Source organism: Hemiscyllium ocellatum, chromosome 23 (genome assembly GCF_020745735.1).
Source record: "Hemiscyllium ocellatum isolate sHemOce1 chromosome 23, sHemOce1.pat.X.cur, whole genome shotgun sequence".
Taxonomy (NCBI): Eukaryota; Metazoa; Chordata; class Chondrichthyes; order Orectolobiformes; family Hemiscylliidae; genus Hemiscyllium; species Hemiscyllium ocellatum.
In genome coordinates, this window is record NC_083423.1 from 8,297,668 (window position 1) to 8,320,954 (window position 23,287).

The window sequence follows — 23,287 nt, forward strand, 5'->3', positions numbered from 1 at the left end:
TTTTTTCACTGCTATGATTCTATGAAAGCACTGAAGATTTTCTGGGTTCCTTCGCAGCTTGCCCAGGCCATTGCTAATACCTCAACCAATTGGCCTCAAGCGCACAAGTTGATAAGCTTTCTGGGCTTTCTTAACGGTTTTACAGTCAAAAGTTATCTCATCCTCATTTGACATACCACCTATTGTCATATACCCGAGACCTGGGGCTTTCCTAACCTCGATAACTTAGCCACTCGTTGGATGAACTCACGCAGCCAGTGAGAAATGGCAGGTTACTGATCGGTTACAGGAAGTTGACGAGTTGCTGAGTGATAATATGATGATCAGTTGTTCCGTGGGCCAGACTGTGATAAATGTTCCCTCAGAGAGCGGATACTCTCATGGGATTGAAACTCAAGTGAGTGAGGATTGTGTTGCAGCTGTTGTGTACAGCATGAGACCCAATAAAAATCTTTTTATCAGCTGTGCTGTTTTGCTTCTTTGAAAAAAATTGTTTGTGAGGAACTAGGGTGGGAATGTGGAATGTATAAGAGATGCAAAAAAGAAGTGGAACATTCTTTTAGAATGTTGGCTGCCCTATACTTAAAAACATAGATCTTCACAAAGTCAAATAACATCTCATTTAAGAGTATACCCCCTTTTCTACGGTTAGAAAGGACAGAGGTAATAACTTCACCTCCTCTGGGTCTCCAACCCCACCCCCAAATGGCCACTAGATAAATCAGTTTGCAAAACAGATAAATACCCACAGGTCCTAAAGGACATGGAAGGAAAGACAGATAGGTTCCCATTTGCAGTGGCATTGACAGAAAGAACAGGCACCCTCCTGTTCCTGGTCTCCATCCCCTGACCCCAGCTCAGTGGACCCACTACAGCTATAGCCACTGGACCCTGGTGTACCTCCTGTGCCCCACCCACTGGATCCTGGTGTACCTCCTATGGCCCACCCATTGGACCCTGGTGTACCTCCTGTGCCCCAGCTTTTCGAACCTGGTGTACCTCCTGTGCCCCACCCACTGGACACTGGTGTACCTCCTATGGCCCACCCATTGGACCCTGGTGTACCTCCTGTGCCCCACCCATTGGACCCTGGTGTACCGCCTGTGCCCCACCCACTGGACCCTGGTGTACCTCCTATGGCCCACCCACTGGTCCTGGTGTACCTCCTGTGGCCCACCCATTGGACCCTGGTGTACCTCCTGTGCCCCACCCATTGGACCCTGGTGTATCTCCTGTGTGCCACCCACTAGACCCTGGTGTACCTCCTGTGTCCCACCCATTGGACCCTGGTGTACCTCCTGTGCCCCACCCACTGGACCCTGGTGTACCTCCTATGGCCCACCCATTGGACCCTGGTGTACCTCCTGTGCCCCACCCATTGGACCCTGGTGTACCTCCTGTGTCCCACCCATTGGACCCTGGTGTACCTCCTGTGCCCCACCCACTGGACCCTGCTGTACCTCCTGTGCCCCAGCCATTGTACCCTGGTGTACCTCCTGTGCCCCACCCACTGGACCCTGCTGTACCTCCTGTGCCCCAGCCATTGGACCCTGGTGTACCTCCTATGGCCCACCCACTGGACCCTGGTGTACCTCCTGTGCCCCACCCACTGGTCCTGGTGTACCTCCTGTGGCCCACCCATTGGACCCTGGTGTACCTCCTGTGCCCCACCCATTGGACCCTGGTGTATCTCCTGTGTGCCACCCACTAGACCCTGGTGTACCTCCTGTGGCCCACCCATTGGACCCTGGTGTACCTCCTCTGCTGAGCCTGCCCATTTGCACTGAACTGACCTCCCTCCAAGCTTTCCTCACTCGATCTTTCGGAGCTCCCTCCTATACCATCCCTCACTAATCTGTTTTTTATTCATTTATAGAATTAACACATCACTGGCTAGGCCAGCATTTTTGCCTATTTGCGCAGAGAGCAGTTAAGAGTAAACCACATTGTCCATCTCGCCTGGCCTGGCCTACATGTGACTTAGGACCCACAGCAATCTCCTTTTCTAAAGTACTTTATGAACTTGAAGGACTTTTACAATAATCAGTGATAATCACATGGTCATCCAGCTTTTAATTCCAGCATTTTATTGAATTCAAATTTCACTATCTGCTACAGTGGGATTCAAACCACCATCGCCAGAACATTATCTATAGGTTCTGGATTACTAGTCTGATGACATTTCCACTACACCATTGTCTCCTTATCAAGACTGATAAAATAGATTCTATACAGTGTGGAAGTAACCCATTCAGCCCATCAAGTCCACACCAATCCTTCTAGCCAGACCCAGCCCTCGATTTCCCATGGCTAATCCATCCACCTGCACATTTCTAGACACTATGGGCAATTTAGTTAGCACGGCCAATGCATCCTAACCTGCACATCTTTGAGTTGTGGGAGGAAACCAAAAGCAGACACTGGAAGAACATGCAAACATCACACAGACAATTGATCGAGGCTGGAATCAGACCCAGATCCCTGGTGCTGTGAGACAGCAGTGCTAACCACTGAGCCACTCTGCAGCCCCAACATCTTACCTCACTACAATGCTTCTATTCAAACACATTCCATTCTATCAAAACTATGAAATGTTCTAACTCTTTAATCTTCCCTTCCTCTGAAATGTCACAGGGTCTAAATATCCAAGCCTGGCATTTCCACAGCATTACATCACCACTTACTCTGTCCTCTGGCAAATTGAAGAAATACAGCTGACTGGAATTTTTTGAGTTTTCCCTGAATGCGCTCTGCCCGTGGACCTTTACCCAGCACTGTTCATTCCTGCCTGTGCGACGGTATTTGTCTGGATAACCTTGAGAAGGCTTGTGCCACTTGTTAATACTTTCTGTTGATAAAATCAGTAAACCAAGATCCTCCACAGTTGACTGGCGTCTTTGACAAGCAAATGCAGATAATACAGTCACATCTCTCAGAAAGTAAACTGTTTAGATTAGATTCCCTGCACAGGCCCTTCAGCCCAACCAGTCTATACCGACCCTCCAAAGAGTAATCCACCCAGACCCATTTCCCTCTGACTAATGCTATGGGCAATTTAGCATGGCCAATTCACCTAATCTGCACATCTTTGGATTGTGGGAGGAAACCGGAGAACCCGGAGGAAACCCACGCAGAAACGAGGAGAATGTGCAAACTCCACACAGACAGTCGCCCAAGGCAGGAATTGAACCAGGATTCAGTGCTAACCACTGAGCCACAGTTCATTAAGATGCAAAAGCAAACTCTTGTTGTTGACAACTCTGGCAATTTGCACAGATGCAGATAAACAGATGTTTTAAGCAGAAAATTCAGGGGGTTTTATTCGTTTCCTATTAGTTGCATCAATATCACAGACTAACATCCATATTCTGCCAGTAGTTTACTTTACCATTAATATTTTTAAGACCATGATAATGATTAGCTCACCTGTTTCAGTGATTTGAGAAGTAAGTATTGGCCAGAACATAGGAGATCAACTCCCCTGCTTACTTTAAGACAGTAACATTGGATCTCTTACACACACGTGAGCAGGATTGGTTGATTTATTGTTGTCACATGTACCAAGATATAGTGAAATATGTTGTTTTGTGTGTTATACCATACAAAGTGCATCAGGGTAGCAGAACTGAGTGCAGAATACAGTGTTACAGCTGCAGAGAAGGTGTAGGAAGATAAATCAGAATTAACATTTGAGAGGTCTGTTCAAAAGTCTGATAACAGTTGGGAAGAAGCTGTTCTTGAATCTATTTGTATGTGTATTCAAAATGTTACATCTTCTGTGATTGGAAAACAAGTCCTTGCTTTTTATAGATTACACAAACAATCATACATCTGACGTGCAGTGCTCCATCAGTACTGTGCTGGAGAGTATCATGTGTGCAGACATGGGAGTGGAATTTCAACATGGAACCTGAGAGTTCAGAGGGGACAGCGCTATCAAATAGCCACATTTGTCAATTGCTTTCCTGGTGCAGGTTGCTCTTCACATTTTCTTTTAATTAAACCTATTTTTTGTTCTAATCAGCCTGTTCAGAGATGTTATTACACATCTCTGGAGCAGGTGGGACTTGAACCTGAGTCTCCCGGTCCAGACGCTACCACTACATGAGAAGAGGGCCCTGTATTTTCTAAAGTCTGTGCTTCAAGTGTCATTGAAACTGGGCACTTCTTCTTCTTCCCTATTATTGACAGCTGTGTTATCCAATTAGAGGCAGCCTTCTTTTGGTCTGATCTGCATAATGTAATGGCACAATTCAAGGGATGCCAGATTTATTTACATTCAACTCAAGTTCTTGTCACCACTCTACAGGAAGGATGTGATTGCATCAGAGAAGGTGCGAAGGAGATTATCAGGATGTTTCTTGGGCTGGAGTGTTTCAGCTTTGAAGAAAATTATAGCAAAGAAGGCTGAGGGGCGGCACAGTTTAGGAACAAAATACTGCAGATGCTGCAATCTGTACTAAAAACAACAAATACTGGAGATCACAAAGGGTCAGGCAGCATCCGCGGAGAGAGAGTAAGCTAGAGGTTTAAATTGAGACGACCCTTTTTCATTGAAGAGCACATATTTCAGAGGAAAACGGATAGGATTGATATGGAAAGCCTTTAGTAGAGGGGTCAATAAGCAGGGAACACAATTTTAAGGTCAGGAACAGGGGGTTTAGAGGGAATTTGAGGCAAAAGGTAGGAATCTGGAACTCAATGCCTGAAATGATGGTTGAGGCAGGAACTCTCAAGATATTTAAGAAATCTTTGGATTTGATGAACACTTGAAACACTGTAGTATACAAGATTGTGGGCCAACTGTCGGAAAATGGGATTAGAATAGATTGATGCTTAATGACCAGCACATACAAAATGGGCCAAAGGGTCTTTTTCCTTGCTGTAAAAGCTCTGTGACTGCAGTTTTCACATAGACACTAGGATAGACCAAGCTCACCAATTGGTTTCCCTTTCTCTGTACCTATGTACAATGAGGATTTGTTCTCAGCCTGTGCCTCCCATCTTAGTAGCACATCTGTGATTGGCAATTCGCTATGAGAGAAGGACAGGGGCAAAATCAAAACGTGTAGTCTAGTTTAGTCATCCTCCGCATTGGGTTCCATTGTATTACATGGTGACTACAGCTGTTTCTTCTACCAGTCTTTTGAAGGTGAAAGCAATTATTTTGAATAATGGGCCATTTATTTTCCTTTGGGTGTTAATGTAAAGACGCAGTCACTGTGACTGAATTCTGATATGCTGCTCACACTCGCTGTTATTTAACACTAACAGCTAAGGAAACCATTCACATTACGTGAAAAACAAGGATCATAGTTCCTTGAAAGTGGAGTCACAGGTAGATAGGATAGTGAAGAAGGCATTTCGTACGCTTGCCTTTATTAGTTGGTGCATTAAGTATAGGAGTTGGGAGGTCATGTTGCAGCTGTACAGGACATTGGTTTGGCTACTTTTGGAATGTTGTGTACAATTCTAGTCTCCCAACCATAGGAAGAATGGTGTGAAACTTGAAAGGGTTCAGAAAATATTTATAAGGATGTAGCCAAGGTGCAGTGTTTGAGCTATAGGGAGAGACTGAACTGGCTGGGGCTATTTTCCCTGGAGCGTCGCAGGCTGAGGGGTGACCTTATAGAGATTTATAAAATCATGAGGGGCATATTTAGGGTAAATATACAACGTGTTTTCCCCAGGGTGGAGGAGTCCAAAACTAGTGGGCATCGGTTTAAGGCGAGAGGGAACAGATTTAAAAGGGGCCTAAGGGGATATATTTTCATGCAGAGTGTTGCATGTATGAATGAGCTGCCAGAGGAAGTGGTGGAGGTTGGTACAATTACAACATTAAAAAGGCACCTGGATGGGTATATGAAAAGGAAGAGTTTGGAGGGAGACGGGCCAAGTGCTGGCAAATGGGACTAGATTTATTTAGGATATCTGGTTGACATGGACAAGTTGGACCGAAGGGTCTATTTCCGTGCTGTACATCTCTATGACTCTAAGCGCAAAATACACATTAATTAATTAATTGGTACCTGCTTGAAATGTTCAAGACTTGCATTATATCGATTTTTTAAAAAATTACTTACCTGTTACTTTTTCCAGAATGTTCTTTGATTTTGTCTTTGGAATTCTTTGCTTTGGTCATCACCTCACTCTGATGTACTTTTTTGCCAATTATCCTGGACAGAAACAAGAAGAACAGACCGAATCATTGTTAAATCTCAGCAAAGTCCACTCATTGTTTTCTGGGACTGTGTTCCATGATTGAATAACTGCCAGTGTTTTACAGGTCTCCCATAAATCTCATGACAGGACAGAGAGCCTAAGTGAGGTTCTCTGCACTACAAGCCCAGGATGGGAAACCTTTCATTGCATGCTGCCAGATATTCTTTTAGTTCTACTTTATAATTCACTTCAAAGGAAAGGAACTTTGTACAAAGTTCTCATGCATGGTTGCCAACTGAGGCTTGCTCACCATCAAACCTGGACAACAATAACTTTTCTCTAATTTAAAGCTGCGGAAATCGCATTGGGGATCTAACTAATCATTCTCAAGAATAATGATTGAACAAGAAGTAATTCCTATCTGTAAATTTATGCATCACATGAGTGCAGCTCTAATGACACTCAAAAGTCTGGACAAAATCCAGAACTAAGCAGCCCACTTGATCGGCATCTCATCCACTAACTTCAAATTCCATCACTGACACAGTACCAAAGTGTTTCATTTACATGCGACACTGCATTTTGCCACATTTCCAGGGAGTCCAGAACTAGAGGGCACAGGTTTAGGATGAGAGGGGAAAGATATAAAAGAGATCTAAGGAGCAACTTTTTCACGCAGAGGGCGGTACCTGTATGGAATGAGCTGCCAGAGGAAGTGGTGGAGGCTGGTACAGTTACAACATTTAGAAGGCATCTGGATGGGTATATGAATAGGAAGGGTTTGGAGGGATATGGGCAGATGCTGGTAGGTGGCTAGATTGGGTTGGGATATCTGATCAGTATGGACCAGTTGGGCCGAAAGATCTGTTTCTGTGCTGTACATCTCTATGACCGAACTTTCCAAACATGTGACCTCCACCTCCCAGAATGACAAGAGCAACAGACACACAGGAACAGCACCACTTGCAGGATGCCCTCCCAGTCTCATGTCATCCTGGTGTGTTGATGTTCCTGCACTGTTGCTGAGTTAAAATCCCAGGGTTCCCTTCTGTAGTGATCGGAATGAGAGCCAGGTGGATAAAGATCAAATAACAAAATTACAGCACAGGAACTGGCCCTTCGGCCCTCCAAGCCTGCGCCAATCCAGATCCTCTGTCAAAACCCATCACCTAAGGATCTGTATCCCTCTGCTCCCTGCCCATTCACTTAGATGTCTAGATACATCTTAAATTACGCTATCATGCCTCCACTACCATCTCTGCTGGCAACGCGTTCCAGGCACCCACCATCCTCCACTTAAAGAATTTCCATACATATCTCCCTTAAACATTTCTCCTCTTACTTGAACTCGTGACCCCAAGTAATTGAGTCCCTTACTCTGGGGTAAAAGCTGCTTGCTATCCACCCCATCTATACCTCTCATGATTTTGCAGACCTCAATCAGGTCCCCCCTCAACTTCAATGAGTATGAGATCCCTGACTGGCCCAGGGAAACAACCCCAATCATGGATCACATACTCAGTGAGATCCATATGGCCAATGTTCCAATCACTACATCCTCCAAACAATATTGGTGGGAGGGGGCTAGGTGCACCCACAAGGACTGCAAAGATTCAAGAAGGGGTCTCACCACCATCTTCTCAAGGGCAATTAGGAATGGATAGCAAATGCTAGCTGTACCAGCAGTTCTCAGAAACCATGAAAAGAATTAAAATGAAATCCATGTCTTTCCTCTGTCTTAATTGAAAGTGTGGTGCTGGAAAAGCACAGCAGGCCAGGCAGCATCCGAGGAGCAGGAGAATTGATGTTTTGGGCACAAGCCCTTCATCAGGATCCTGATGAGGGGCTTATGCCCGAAACATCGATTCTCCTGCTCCTCGGATGCTGCCTGACCTGCTGTGCTTTTCCAGCACCACACTCTCGACTCTGATCTCCAGCATCTGCAGTCCTCACTTTCTCCTTTTCTCTGTCTTAGTAAAATATACATAAAGCACATTTTGCAGAATGATGAGACAGTATTAGATGGGTTCCTTACGTGAGTTCTCCATTCTGAATGAACCATGATAAAATAGCATATCATACAGAGCTAGGTTGATTGACTGGTAGGTATTTCATTCAAGCTTTTGAATGTCAGAATATGTGTTGGATTATATTAGAATCAAAGATGGGTATTTCTTTATAATCACTCCTTATTTTTAGTCAAACCTTTCATTTTAACTGCTACTGGGACATAGTGTTAATTGCCATTAAACTTCCATCTAAGAATAAAACAGAATGGGTCCAACTTGGATCAAATGGTTTTGGAATGTGGTGACAGATCTTTTTTAATCCCCCAATGGCCCATACAGAACTGTAAGTGAATACAGAACCACACAGAATTGGTAGAAATTGCAAATAATTCCGATCTGAACTTGGACCTACTGTCAGTCAAGAAAAAATACAGGGATTAGCCAAGCATTCAGCCAGTCTATATTGTCCCACTATTTCTTCCCAAATAACATCTGGGATAAGCAATGCCAGAACATATTATAACAGTAACAGTGTTGGGAGAAACACAATTCCCTGCAATCATATCAGATCAGTATTTTTTTACTTTGTTTGTGAAACCAAAATGGTAGATTTCCAGCAAGCTGACAGTGAGAACAGAAGTATGAAAAACCAGTTTTATTTAGTGTATCTAAAATAAAACACGAATTAAAGATCTTCTGCACAACTCAAAACTCTGAGCATGAATTTACTGGCTGAATAGAGTGGTCATTACTTATTGGTGAAAGTGAGGACTTTGCAAATGCTGGAGATCAGAGTCAAGATTAGAGTGTGCTGGAAAAGCACAGCAGGTCAGGCAGCATCCGAGGGGCAGGAAAATCGATATTTCGGGCAAAAGCCCTTCGTCAGGAAATAGTCACCCTGTGAAAGGAAAGACATAATGAAACTGGAAAGAGTGCAACAGAGATTTATGAGCATGTTACCAGGATGAGTAGGCCTGAGTTATAAGGAGAGGTTGGCCAGGATAGGATTTCATTTCTTGGAATGTAGGACAATGAGCAGTGATCTTATTCAGGTATCTAAAATCATGAGGGACATAGTAAGCGACAAGAAAATACCCTGGTGCTTTCACTGTTTCCCTCACTGTGATGTTTTCTACTCACACTCCTTGAAACTTAGAGAACAAAAATGTTTCTGGATGAAGTGTGTAACTAATAACAATGGCCCTTGAGAGCAAAATCTCACTCATCATTGATCATTCTGGTAAAATTGCTCCAGAATCTCAAAAGCTGCAACCACTGACAAATGCAACCAGGTTTGCACAATTACCCACATTGTGAAGTTAGAAATGAAGGCACGAGCTGGAATCTGCATCTGGAAAACAGCATTTTTGGGCTGAAAAGCTCGATTGACCATAGTTGAGGAAACAGCTGTGAATGCATAGCGAGAGAAGATAGTGGATTTCACTATGAAATCTGTCACATGGGGTTTTCTGTCCTGCAAAAGAGAGAAACCACAAGAGCAAAGCTTTAGTACCCTGACACATCCTGAACAGAAATATAAACAAAGTTAAAAATCACACAACACCAGATTACAGTGGGCTATACCCTGGTGTTGTGTGACTTCTAACTTGGTCCACCCCAGTCCAACGCCGGCACCCTCACATCAAAAAAATAACAATCTTTCCTGTTAATTTTCTAATGTGCTGGAAGTTGGTAGTGCATTCAGCAATCAAGATGGTTCTCAGATGGCCTGTTGGGCAACTTTCTACTTTGATTCAGGTCTATTTTACCAATTATCATCAGCTTCTCTTTACAGGCAATGATGACTGTAAAATATTTAAAAATGTATTCACAATTTTTGAGTACTTTCCTCATTTCTGACCTGATCTGCAACTTAGGGATGTTGTTTTGATCTTAATATTCATATGGCAATTAGAGAGATAGATTGTGTTTCTATTTTTCTTTATGGTATCAGTCAGCATTTAAAGGCCAAGATTAAATATGTGTTTTTTTTAAGTATGTAGAGTTGCTACTTCAGATGCTCACTATCGTCCTAGCTGTGGGTTTCAACGGTTTCTCTGTGTTACAATGAAGTCTATCAGAAAACATATAAAAATGACTGTCTGTCATATCACACTTTCACTGTGAGATAGAATAGACAGAAAGCAATTATACATTAAATAGTTCTCACCTTCATTATCAAGTTAGACAGCTTAATGCACTAACACAATCTCACCTTTACCTTGAGGTGGTCTCTAGTAAATGAGCAAGCAAAGCTTTTCCGCTCAACAGAAGCAGGTGCACATTTTTCTTAACTCCGAATGGTTCTGACAGTGAGACCTCACCAGCAGAGCATGACAATTTTGCTAACTTTCAAAATGAATAATATTAGCCATGAGGATTTAACTTTGAAAATGAAATGCTGACAAATGCTTACGATCGAACAAGTACTTTTACTACAACCGGCATGACTTTGTATCGTGATTTACTTCTACTTTACTGGCAATGATTATGCATTTTGCCTAAATGGGTTTCAGCCTGTGTGAGTCTATTATATAATTTAAACATACTCAAGGATCTCACCAAAGAGCTATAAACCTAATGGTTGGAACTTTACATGAAAATGGGTTATTTCATCTGAGCTGATTTTTATGACTGCAGAACCTGTACCTAAAAGAGTTTTAAAATGTATAGGAAATCCTCTAAAAAGCTAAAATACTGCAATCGCCTTTAATGTTTAAGTAAATATTAAGCAAATATCTTCAGTAAGCATTGTCAAATGGCATGCTGAAGACTTCATCAAAATGTATCAAAAGTTTTGACAGATGTCTGAAAACTCTTTGCTATTGTAGGGATTTAGTTCAAAAATTAAAGCTGAAGCTTCAGAACAAAATCAGACATTTCTTTTACACAAATGGCAATGAAAATCTGGAAATCATTTTCCAAGAGGTTGTGGATGTGAGGACAACAATTAGAATGTTAAAAATCAATATATTTTGTTAGTAATGCACATTGAGGTAAATAAAGCCAAGCCTGGTCAATACAATTCAGTCATAATCTAGTGAAATGTCAAAGCATGCTTGAGCACCTATTGCGGTTCAGTATGTTCCTAATAGAATAGATGTTAATTTACACTTGCAATTAATTTGCTTTGCACAATAATTACCATATTGTATTTTCCTCTCAGTGAATAAGTTGGGTCACATAGAACACTGTATTCAGAACTGAATGATTTATATATTCATGCCAGTAACTTTGATATTTAACCACCAGGTCCTCACAACAGCATGGTATACATCTCAGAACAAAGACAAAGGTTAGCTTTTACAGATCACTGGGTTATAGTCCAACAGGTTTATTTGAAACCGCTAATTTTTGGATCCCCCCACTCCTTCCTCGGGTAGCTAGCTGGTGGTTTCAAGTAAACCCGCTGGTCTATAACCAGCACCTCCACATCATGCTTTTTCACGGACATCTCAAAGATATCTACAGCTTTGGGGTGGCACAGTGGATCAGTGGTTAGCGCTGTTACCTCACAGCATCAGGCTCCTGGGTTCAATCCCAACCTCAGACAGCTGTCTGGAGTTTGTACATTCTCCCTGGGTCTGTGTGGGTTTCCTCTGGGTATTCTGTTCCCTCCCACAATCCAAAGGTGTGTAGTTTAGGTGAATTGACCAAGCTAAATTTCCCATAATGTGCAGGTTAAGTGTATTAGTCAGGGGTAAATATAGGGTAGGGAATGGGTCTGGGTGGGTTACTCTTTAGAGGGTTGGTGTGGACTTGTTGGACTGTAGGGTCTGTTTCAACACTTTAGAGATTCTATTTTATTTGAAGTATGCAATGACTTTATTATGTGGACAGCTATTTGCACACAGCAGAAAGTAACATCAGCAATAAAAGTAATGGCTAGTTAGTCTCCTGAGGGAAGACTTTTGGGCTAGAAAATAGATTAGCATTCTCCTTTTCCCGGAATAATGTCCTGGGACCATGTGTTCAGTCAAACTTAGCAGTGGTTTCAGTTAAACACTTGATAAATAAAACAAACTCTCGTGACTGGGTCTGAGTGTCAGTCTACATTAAATACTTAAATCCAAAAGCTTGAAACAATAACTTTCTGACTCAAAGATTGCAAGATATTACAGCAGTAAACTGGATAAATGCTAGGAAGGGAAACATTTTCATGGCTCTGAGGAAAGTGTCGGAGATGTGAATGAGTTGGAGAATTTACTCAAAGAAAGAATGGGTGAAAGGTGACTTAAGGAATATTATTTTAGCAAGGATGTTAAAGCCCTGAAGAGACTGTGAAGGAGATTTACTAGAATAATATCAGGAATGAGATTGTAGGCACAAGAAAAAATTAGACAAATTGGAGTTATTCTCCTTGGAGCAGAAAAAATTAACAGGAGACGTTATTGAGGTGTTCAAAATTATGAACAATTCTGACAGTGACACTGGTTGGCATGTCAGTAACAAAGTCAAATGTCATGATTGTCAGCAAGAGAGCTAGGAGCGAGATGAGGAGAAGCTTCTTTACTCAGAGTTAATAGGATTTAGAATGTGCTGCCTGGGAGGATGGTGGAGGCAGGTTCCACAGAGACTGAGATAGCTATTTGAAAGTGATTAATTCAGAGCACTGTTGGAGAGTGGGATTAGCTGGTAGCCCTTTTGGGAGTTGGTACAGGCTCAATAGGCTAAATGGTCTCCTTCTGCACTGTAAAATTCAATGATTCTACATCAATATGTTTATTATGTATACCTACTATATATTTCTGCAATGGAATTTTGTGTACCCCTTTGTTATTAAAACTGAAATATATTCAAAACAAATGTCAGTGAAATGCAAATATTTCAATCTGCATTCTTTGTGAGAAATGAATGAACCTTTTGATACTCTCATTACTTTAAATGTCTTTCTATCATTATACACTCATGAATATTTACAACACAGAAGGAGGCCCTTCGGTCCATCATGTCCATCTAGTTGACAAAGATCTGGCTACACCCATCCCATTTTCCAGCTTTTGGACCATAGCCCTGGATACTATGGCAAAAGGAGTGAATATCTAACTAATGCTTAAATGTTACGAGAGTTTCTGAGTCAAACACACTTTCAGGCAGTGAGTTCCAGACCCCCACCATCCTCTGAGGGAAAACATTCTCCTCAACTCTCCTTTTTGCCTTCTACTTCTTTAATTTACGGCCTTGACTATTCACCCCACTACTAATGAAAAAAAGCACATTCCTATCCACCTGATCGATGCCTCTCATAAGATTATCTTCCTCTATTAAGTGTCCCTCAATGGACAATGCTCCAAGGAAAACAACCTCACCCTATCCGATTTTTCTGCATAGCTCATGCACCTCTAACATAGGCAGCACCCTGGTAAATCACCCCTGCACTTTCTCTCATGCAATCACACCATTCCTGCAATGTGATGATGTTACACCACTGGAAATCAAGACTTGCTATTCCCAGAATCATAACAAAAGTTAAAGATTTTGCAAGACTACACAAACTTCCCTGTTGACCTGTCTGTTTGTACCCAGGATAACAGTAAGCACAGAGCAGGTCTATTTACGTAACAAGAATGACTATTTATGACAACTAAGCGGATTCGAACTGTTGTCTTATAACTCTCCTGATCGAAATGCTTAACCCCCTTACATATGCCTGCTACATGCACATGCCAAAACAGATACACACAAATACATGGGCGTTATTAGCCATGGGAAAGATCGGGAAGGCAGTTCAATCTTCCCTGTTTATTGTGTGCACTGAGATTGTCCTTTCTTGCCTATTTTGCTGCTCCATGACCTTCCTTTTCCAAGTACTTTCACTTGTTTCCAGGAGGCACAGGGTGATTGGTTCACAACTTATAAAGTCTCTGAAGTATGGTTAAAAGCCACAGTTTTTAGCAACTGATGAGAGAATATAAACTGCCTTTTTCCGGCTTTGGGTGCTTTTTCCTAACTGCTCCTTCCTTTCTGGAGTTCCAATGGCTTCTAACCCAAACATTCACACCCACATGTGTCAAAAAGTATGGTGCTGAAAAAGCATTGCCGGTCAGGCAGCATCCGAGGAGCAGGACAGTCAAGATTTCGCACATAAACACTTGATCAGGAATGCGTGTGTGTGTGTGTGTGTGTGTGGAGGAGGGGCTGGTGGGGAAGATAGCTGGGAATGTGATAGGTAGATGAAAATGGAGATGATGGTGATAGGTCGGACAGGAGGGTGGAGCAGATCGTTGGGAAGGAAGATTAACAGGTAGGACAGTTCAAGATGTTGGTGCCAATTTGGAGTGTTGGATCTGGGATAAGGTGGTGCTTGTGAAATTGACATTGATCCTGTGTGGTTGGATGGTACCAAAGTGGAAGATAAGGTGTCGGGTGGCTAGAATTTGGTGGTGGAGGTGGCCCAGGACCTGCATGTCCTTGGCAGAATGGGACAGGAAGTTGAAGTGTTCAGCCACAGGGTGGTGGGGTTGATTGGGGGTGTGTCCCGGACATGTTCTCTGAAACATTCAGCAAGTTGGTGTCTTGTGTCCCCAATGTAGTGGAGACCACATCGAGAGCAACAGATACAGGAGCAGAGGTGATTGGAGATGCAGAAAAATCTCTGTCAGATGTGGAAGGATCACCCACAAGCTGATCAGCCGCCTGGAAGCCAATCACTAAGTAGTTGGCAGGAAAAAGGTCTTTGTCATCATCAAAGGGTCGCTATCCCCCAGACCAATCAGCTAAATGTTGCCAGCCAAGTCACCATTGATACACAGTTCTTGGCTCCTGCTCAACTGCAGATAAAATTTCCCAACATCGTCAACAAACAACAGAATAAACAGTACTTACAATGAATGACTTGCTTTTAAAAAGTGCAACAATCTTTGACTTTTAAGTGTTTTTTTTCCCATTTCAATCCACAATCAAAATATTCTGAAAAATGAACAGTCTTTACAGTGACTAGAACTGCACCCAGTACTTCAGTTATGGCCTAGTCAACATTTTTATTTAAATTCCAGCAGAACCTCTAGTTTCTATGCCTTGGCTAATAAAGGAAACTGTACCATAAGCCTTCTCAACAATCTCACCTACCTGCCCTGCTACCTTCAGAGATGTGTGGAAATGCACACCAAGGTCCCTTTGATCTTCAGTACTATCCAAGATTCTACTCTTCACAGTGTAATACCTGCTTTAATAGCCCTCTATATGTGCATCACTTCACACTTTCCCAAGGTGAATTCCATTTGCCACTGCAATACCCACGTTGTTGTTCTCTTTAAGTTTAAGGCTATCTTCCTCACTATATACCATCCTTCCAATTTTCATGTTATAGAATATAGAAAAGTACAGCACAGAACAGGCCCTTAGGCCCACAATGTTGTGCCGTAATCCTAATGTAAAATATAGTAACTTAACCTACACACCCCTCAACTTACTGCTATCCATGTGCATGTCCAGCACTCGCTTTAAATGTCCCCAATGACTTCGCTTCCACCACCTCAACTGGCAATGCATTCCATGCATTCACAACTCTCTGCGTAAAGAACCTACCTCTAATGTCTCCTTTATACCTTCCTCCTAATATCTTAAACTATGACTTCTCGTACCAGTCAATCCTGTGCTAGGGAAAAGTCTCTGGCTATTGATTCTATCTATTCCTCTCATTATTTTGTACACCTCGATCAGGTCTCCTCTCTTCCACCTTCTCTCCAGAGAGAAATGTCTGAGCTTATTCAATCTTTCTTCACACGGCAAGCCCTCCAGTCCAGGCAGCATCCCGGTAAACCTTCTTTGCACCCTCTCCAAAGCCTTGTATCTTTCCTATAGTAGGGCAACCAGAACTGGACACAATATTCCAAGTGTGGTCTCACCAGGGACTTGTAGAGCTGCAGCAAAACCTTGCGGCTCTTAAACTCGATATCCCTGTTAATGAAAGCCAAAACATCATATGCTTTCTTAACATATGCCCAATCCACTTGGGTGGCAACTTTGAGGGATCTATGTACTTGCACACCCAGATTCCTCTTGACTCCTCTCTTCTGCAATCTTCTTGATCACAGACACTGCATTTAAGTCCAAATCATTAATGTGCTCCACGAATAGCAAATGCCCCAGAACTGGACTCTGAGGTAACAAACTTCACTGGAAACAAACTTCAAGTCACAGAACTATCCCTCTGCCATCACCCTCTGCTTCCTGCCTCTCAGTCAATTTTGGATCCAACGTGCCACTTTGCCTTGGTTCCCATGAGCTCTTTCTTGATCAGTCTGCCATGAGGAACGTTATCAAAGCTTTGGTAACATCCATGTAGATAACATAAAATGCATTAAACACATTTACACTTCTCATTATGTTCTCAAAAAATTCAATTACAGCTGTCAAACATGATCTACACTTAACAAATTAATCTTGATTATCCCTGATTAATCTCCTCTCTTCAAGTGCAAATATATTCTGTCTCTCAGAATTCTTTCTCAACACTGAGGTTAGACTGACTGGCCTGTAACTTCCTGTCTATTGTTTTCTCCATACTTTAATAATGGGCCAATTTGGCCAGAGAGCATTTGAAGATTACTGCCAGGACCCCGACATCCCCTCCCATTAGCTTAACGCGTAACTTATCCAGCCCTGTAGATTTATCCATTTCTATAGCTGCTTCATCCACTAGTTCCTCCTTCCTCTCCTTCCACTTAAAATGTTAATTTATTTTAATACTTCACAATCCACCACCGTTCTGTCCATAGTCTTGTCGTTTTCCATTGTGAAGAATAACACATTCATTGAGGACTGTGTCCATGTCTTCTGTGTCCATGCACGGATAAGCTCTATGGTCCCTAATGGCCCTTACTCTTTCTCTAATTTGTTTCTGTTCTTTGCATAATTTCTACAATCCTTTATTCAACTCACCAATGCTTTCTCATTCACTCATTTGATTTCTTAATTTCTTTTATAAGCACTGTCTTCCTCAGCACTTTTTAGATTCTTCAAGGAATTCTGTTGTATTGAGCCCTCAGTAACTTCCATAACTTTCCCTTTTTCCCATAATCCCAATGTTTATGCCCCTCGTTGACCTCAGTTTTCTAGCAGTGTCCCACTCTTTGTCTTTAAGGAACATGTGTCCTGTACTCTCACTATTTCCTCCTTGGATGCCTCTCACTGATCTGACCTGGTTTTACCTGTGACCCCTTCTTCTATCCACTCTCTCACCTTATCCAAATACCCTGTAAGTAGGAATGTTGAGCTGCTGATCCAGCCCATCATTCAGCCAAACATTGGTCATAGCAATGATATCAGACTCCCATGTGCCTATCTCTGCCCTCAGCTCATCTGGCATGTTCTTCAGGCTCCTTGCATTAAAATATATTCCATAAAGTCTTGCTGAAGTCGCTTCTTGATGGAGTCCAAATTGGAAATAATGGACAATCTCTAGTTCTCCTATCATTACTGACGATGATACCAGCATAGACAAATGCTCTGGATGTGAGGGAATCGGATCTTAAACTTATCCATCAGGAAGAAAACAGACATAAGTTTGATTTTGTGGTTTTGATTTGCCCTTGGCACAAGAACTCTACCATGGTCCCATTATAGCTACTCAATTTATGGCTCCACCTATCATGATGAAATGTCTGTGGTGATGGGTGTTACTGAGATTCCAATCCTGTGGAAATATCATGAAATATAAAGCAACCCATTCAGACTGTATGATGGACAGAGAGGAAATCTGTAGAGTTGCTTCATTTACTTCTGAGGCCAGGGAGAAGCTTTGCAGAACTATTCCTGAGTAGAAGGAAAGATCAGGTAAGACTCCAAACGATGAGGTGATACCAATCTCCAGAAGAAGCCAGTTTGGTGCTTTCATCTTTTATTGTTTCAGCTGTTCATTGCGGCTGTACAGGACCTTGGTTAGGCCACTGTTGGAATATTGCGTGCAACTCTGGTCTCCTTCCTATCGGAAAGATGTTGTGAAACTTGAAAGGGTTCAAAAAAGATTTACAAGGACATTGCCAGAGTTGGAGGATTTGAGCTATAGGGAGAGGCTGAACAGGCTGGGGTTGTTTTCCCTGGAGCATCGGAGGCTAAGGGGTGACCCTATACAGGTTTACAAAATTATGAGGGACATGGATAGGAAAAATAGGCAAAGTCTTTTCCATGGGGTCGGGGAGTCCAGAACTAGAGGGCATAGGTTTAGGGTGAGTGGGGAAAGATATAAAAGTGACCAAAGGGGCAACGTTTTCATGCAGAGGGTGGTACGTGTATGGAATGTGCTGCCAGAGGAAGTGGTGGAGGCTGGTACAATTGCAATAATTAAAAGGCATTTGGATGGGTATATGAATAGGAAGGGTTTGGAGGGATATGGGCTGGGTGCTGGCAGGTGGGATTAGATTGGGTTGGGATATCTGGTCGGCATGGACAGATTGGACCGAAGGGTCTGTTTCTATGACTCTATGAATAACAATTCATAATTAACAGAAAGAAAGGCAGACTTCAAAGCACTTTTCACAACCACCGGATCTCTTAAAGTACTTTATAGCCAATAAAATGCCATCCGTGTTGTAATGCAGGAAACATGGCGATCAATTAGTACAGGGCATGTTTCCAGAAGCAGAAACATGGTAATAAGCAAATAATCTGTTCTATTGTAATGTGGATTTAACAATAAATATTGACCACGGTATCAGAGAGATCTCTACTGCTCTTCTTTGAAGAAGTCGAAGAGTGTGGTGCTGGAAAAGCACAGCCATTCAGACAGTAACCGAGGAGCAGGAGAGTCAATGTTTGGAGCATAGCTTTTCATCAGGAATCGTTGAAGAAATGGCAAGGAATCATTTACGTCCATCAGAGCATGCAGATTGGTCTGAAAGGTAGCGTCTCCAACAGTAAAGCACTTCCTCCATATAGCACTGGAGTCAGCCTCAATTTTTCACAACCTGTACCATCAATACAAGTTATTAGCCATTCCTCTTATTTGCTCTTTCTGGGATCTTGCTCTACTAAGATGGCAACATTTTACAACTGATAATTCCCAGACTGTGGCGATCACTGCCACTGAAATGGGTGGCATTTGCGACCCAACTCAAAGTAGTTGACGGTGAGCTGACTCCTTGAACAGCTTGTAAGAGACCACATACCTTGCATTATGAACAAAAATTTCCAGTTATATTTTGATAAAAACTGAAATGGACATTGGACTGCTATAATTGGAAAATCAGGGGATTTTCAGAACTTGAAAATCAAGTGTTGCATATCACTTAGCTGTACAATACAATGTTGCTTTTCGGGAGCTGGAAGAAAAAGAATTTGAACCACCAAGAATCATTATGCATCTGGAAGGGCATATGAATAGGAAGGTGTTAGAAGGATATAGGCCAAATGCTGGCAAATGGGACTGGATTTATCTAGGATATCTGGTCAGCACAGACAAGTTGGACTGAAGGGTCTGTTTCTATGACTCTAAATTCTGCTTGACAACAGCCTTCTGATTGGTTGAGCTATAAAGTTAAAAGCTCCAAGTGGCAAGTGCAGCAAACGAAACACCCAGAACCAGCAGACAGAAGACATCCATCTCTCTCTCTTGCTCTTTCCATTTGGGATAAAGACAGCAAAAACAAAGCAAGCCACAAAGAGACCATTCATACAGGAAAATACCCAAGTTCACCAGATTGGCCATCGAAATAAAAGACAAAAGTCACACAACTGATAAAAGCATATCATCGTTGCAAAAATCAAAAACACTGTCAAAAATAACTTTCTGCCTTCTGGGCTGGACTTTTGATCTTTGGGATTTTGTTTGTATTCATTTCCCACTCATGGTATGTGTTAAACTGTTTGCCTTTTGTTTGCCTTAATCATGATTGAGTATGTGAATATGTTTGGGATTTTGCAAGGGTATAGGTAAGTTGCATAAATTAGAAAACTTTCTTTCTTACTGCTCTTGTTAAAGTTATGCATGAAACAATAAATACTTATTTTCTGTTACGAATGAAACCTCGTGTGAATTGCTTTTATCCTGACTATCAGTCAACAGAGCAAATTTTGGTGGTCTCATTGGAACATTTCACATTTTGTGATGGCTTGTAGAACAGTGGGTCACATGAGCATGTTTTCCAGTTAAATAGTGACACATGACAGTTTCTGTCGTAATGGTATTCCCTTCCTTGTTGGGTGGGGAATTCTTGGATTTTATTATCTGTGGTGCATGGGAATGCGGTAGATAAAAGGTATTGAATTGTACGATCAGCCATGATCACGTTGAAAGAGTAGGGCAGGCTCAACCACAGAATCATAGAATCCCTATAGTGTGGAAGCAGGCCATTTGGCCTAACCAGTCCATACTGACTCACGCACCTCCACCCTATCCCTATAACCCTTCATTTCCTGTGGCTCATCCACCCAACCTGCACATCCCTGGACACTATGGGCAATTTAGCATGGCCAATCCACCTAACCTGCACATCTTTGGACTGTGGGACGAAACAGGAGCACCTGGAGGAAACCCACACAGACACGGGGAGAATGTGCAACCTCCACGCAGACGGTCACTTGAAGCTGGAATCAAATAGGCTGAATGGCCCACTTCTCTATGTTTAACCCAGTGACATGAAGGGACTTGAAGTTTGTCTAAGCTTGTCTATAAAAAATAATGCAACAATTGCACTTTCAAAATTTTTGAATGCCTTAGAGATAGAGAAATCAACAGCACAGAAAAAGGTCCTTCAGCCCATCATGCCCATCTCAGTCAAAAACAATCATCTATTCTAACCTCACTTTCCAATTCTTGGCCCATACCCTTGACATCGCAAGTGCACACCTAAGTACTTCTTGAATGTTATGAGGGTTTCTGTCTCCCACCATCCTGCAGACAGTGAAATCCATATTCCCACCACTCTCTGGTTGAAAGAAAAACATCTCCTCTAAACCTCCTGCTCCTTTACCTTAAATCCATGCCCCCCCCCCCCGGTCACTGATCCCTCCTCTAATGGGAAAAGCTTCTTCCTGTCTGCCCCATCTATGCCCCTGATGATAATCTTATAGATCTCAATCATATCCAGGAGACTTCACTGCTACTTATTTCTGAATTGGAGGTGCCGGTGTTGGACTGGGGTGGACAAAGTTAAAAATCTCACACCAGGTTATAGTTCAACAAGTTTATCTGGAAGCACTCGCTTTTGGAGCACTGCTCTTTCATCAGGTGATTGTGGAGCAGAATCATAAGACACAGAATTTATAGCAACCGAGTTACAGTGTCATCAAGCTGTAATGATATATTAAACAAATTCAGATTAAGCCTTTCATCTTTTAGAATGGGGAATGATAGTTCCAGTTCTTTAATATGTAAATCCCAGAACTCCTTTTAAGTTACATTCTCAAAATAGCTTTAGCTTTTCTAACAACAGTTGCCATCTCAGCTCAGACAATGCCTTAAAGGTGTGAGGTCAAAGTCTGTCTGTGTCCCCACGTTGTGGGGGCTAGTGCTTCCAAACAAATCTGTTGGACTATAATCTGATGTTGTGTGATTTTTAACTATTTCTGAATTGGTATCACCCAGCAGATGGCGTTGGTGCTAAGCAACAAAAAGATGAAGAAATGTGCATTGATGCCTGGATACGGTTAAAAATCACACAACACCAGGTTATCTTCCAACAGGTTTTATTTGGATGTAGGAGCAGCGTTCCGAAAACTTGTACCTCAAAATAAACCTGTTGGACGATAACCTGGTGTTGTGTGAGTTTTAACTTTGTCCACCCCAGTCCAACACAGGCATCTCTACATCATGTCTTGGATACAGGTAAGGCAATGTTCTGTGGGCTCCTACAGAACAGTTGGTGCAGATGTCTGACAGTGCAAAGGTCAACAATTTCTCATTAAGCATTTGCAAACCAAGGGGGTAAAAACACTGGGATCTGAGGGCAAGGGTTGCAAATTTCTGCACCAGCTCGGCAGAGTTCCCCACCCTCCCTTAAAACCTCAAGAGACAACATAAAACTTCGGGCACTTACCGATCTCTGCGACTTGATGACCTGTCTCGGAACGCGGAGAAATTCCTTAAAGTGAAACCACATGAGATCAGAACAAGGCTCATCGAGTCATTTTGTCAGCCTTTCCGAGCTTTGTGTAACTCTAACGAAACTTTTGCTTTTATAAATGGCATTAGATGTAAAAGTAACAGAACCTGCAAACAATAAATTTAACATATGACCTAAATATTTACCGTTTTCCCCCCATTGCTGATATTTGACTGAGCTCCCGTTGCTTTTAATTATCTCAGTAGATTCTCAGGGAGTTCAATGTTTAATGTAAATCCGTTTAAATGCGGACAAAAGGTTGTTCACTTACAGAACGGGAATCTGGGTCCAAGTAATCGACATCGTCCCTTAAATCCCAAAACTCCTGTCCCCAAACGGCCAGAGAAAAGGAGGAGACGAGTAGGAGAGCGATCATTGTGCACCTTCTCTGCTGGAGATAAATGGTTAGAATGACACTGGGCAGCTCCAGTCTCCACTGACTCACTGACCCCAGTCTCAGTCCAATTCACTCCCCGTGCTGGAAAATGCAATGCTGAGTTTGAAATATGTGTGAAGGCTGTTTCTTTTTTTAAAAAAAACTTTTGCAAAGATAATCTTGTAGACAGGAGGAGTAAAATGGATATGTCCTGAAATAAATTCATACTATAATGGAGACGTTAACTGTGTTTCTCTCTGCCAGACCTGCTGAGTTTCTCCAGCATTTTATTTCGATTCTCCAGCACCCGCAGTATTTGGGATTATTTCGAATAACCAGTACAGTCAGGATGGGCCAAATGGTCGCCTTCTGTCCTGTCTGGTCTTTTGGTCCACATCAGGAAGAATAGGTCAATCAGCCAGTGTCTGCTCAGAAACTAGAAGGGCGAATGGAGGCTTTGCAGCCTCCTTACAGTGTAGATGGAAGCCACTTGGCCCATCATGTTTGCACCAGTTCTCTGAATCTGCAATATGCTTAGTGCATGTTCTCCCATCTCCTCTCCATAATCCTGCACATTCTTCCTTTTCAGATGACCATCTAATTTCATTTTCAATTCTTTTTATTCACTCATAGAGTGTGGACATCACTAGCCAGGCCAGCATTCATTGTCCATCCCTAGTTACCCCTTGAGAATGTTG

General features: G+C 42.4%; 1 protein-coding gene across 3 annotated transcripts in view; it reads right to left on the reverse strand.

Moving 5' to 3' along the window:
- Positions 1-22,601, reverse strand: part of itih5 (inter-alpha-trypsin inhibitor heavy chain 5) — a 61,153-nt gene extending 38,552 nt beyond the window's left edge. For 2 of the 3 annotated variants that reach the window (XM_060843098.1, XM_060843097.1), the window contains exons 1-4: positions 22,485-22,601; positions 22,148-22,192; positions 9,482-9,645; positions 6,084-6,176 (exon numbers count right to left, since the gene is read on the reverse strand). In XM_060843098.1, the coding sequence (XP_060699081.1) occupies positions 6,084-6,176; positions 9,482-9,645; positions 22,148-22,192; positions 22,485-22,589 (407 nt within the window). In that variant the 5' untranslated portion in view covers positions 22,590-22,601. The remainder of the gene's footprint in view (positions 1-6,083; positions 6,177-9,481; positions 9,646-22,147; positions 22,193-22,484) is intronic. The other variant, XM_060843099.1, reaches the window with a different exon arrangement.
- Positions 22,602-23,287: the final 686 nt, after the last annotated feature.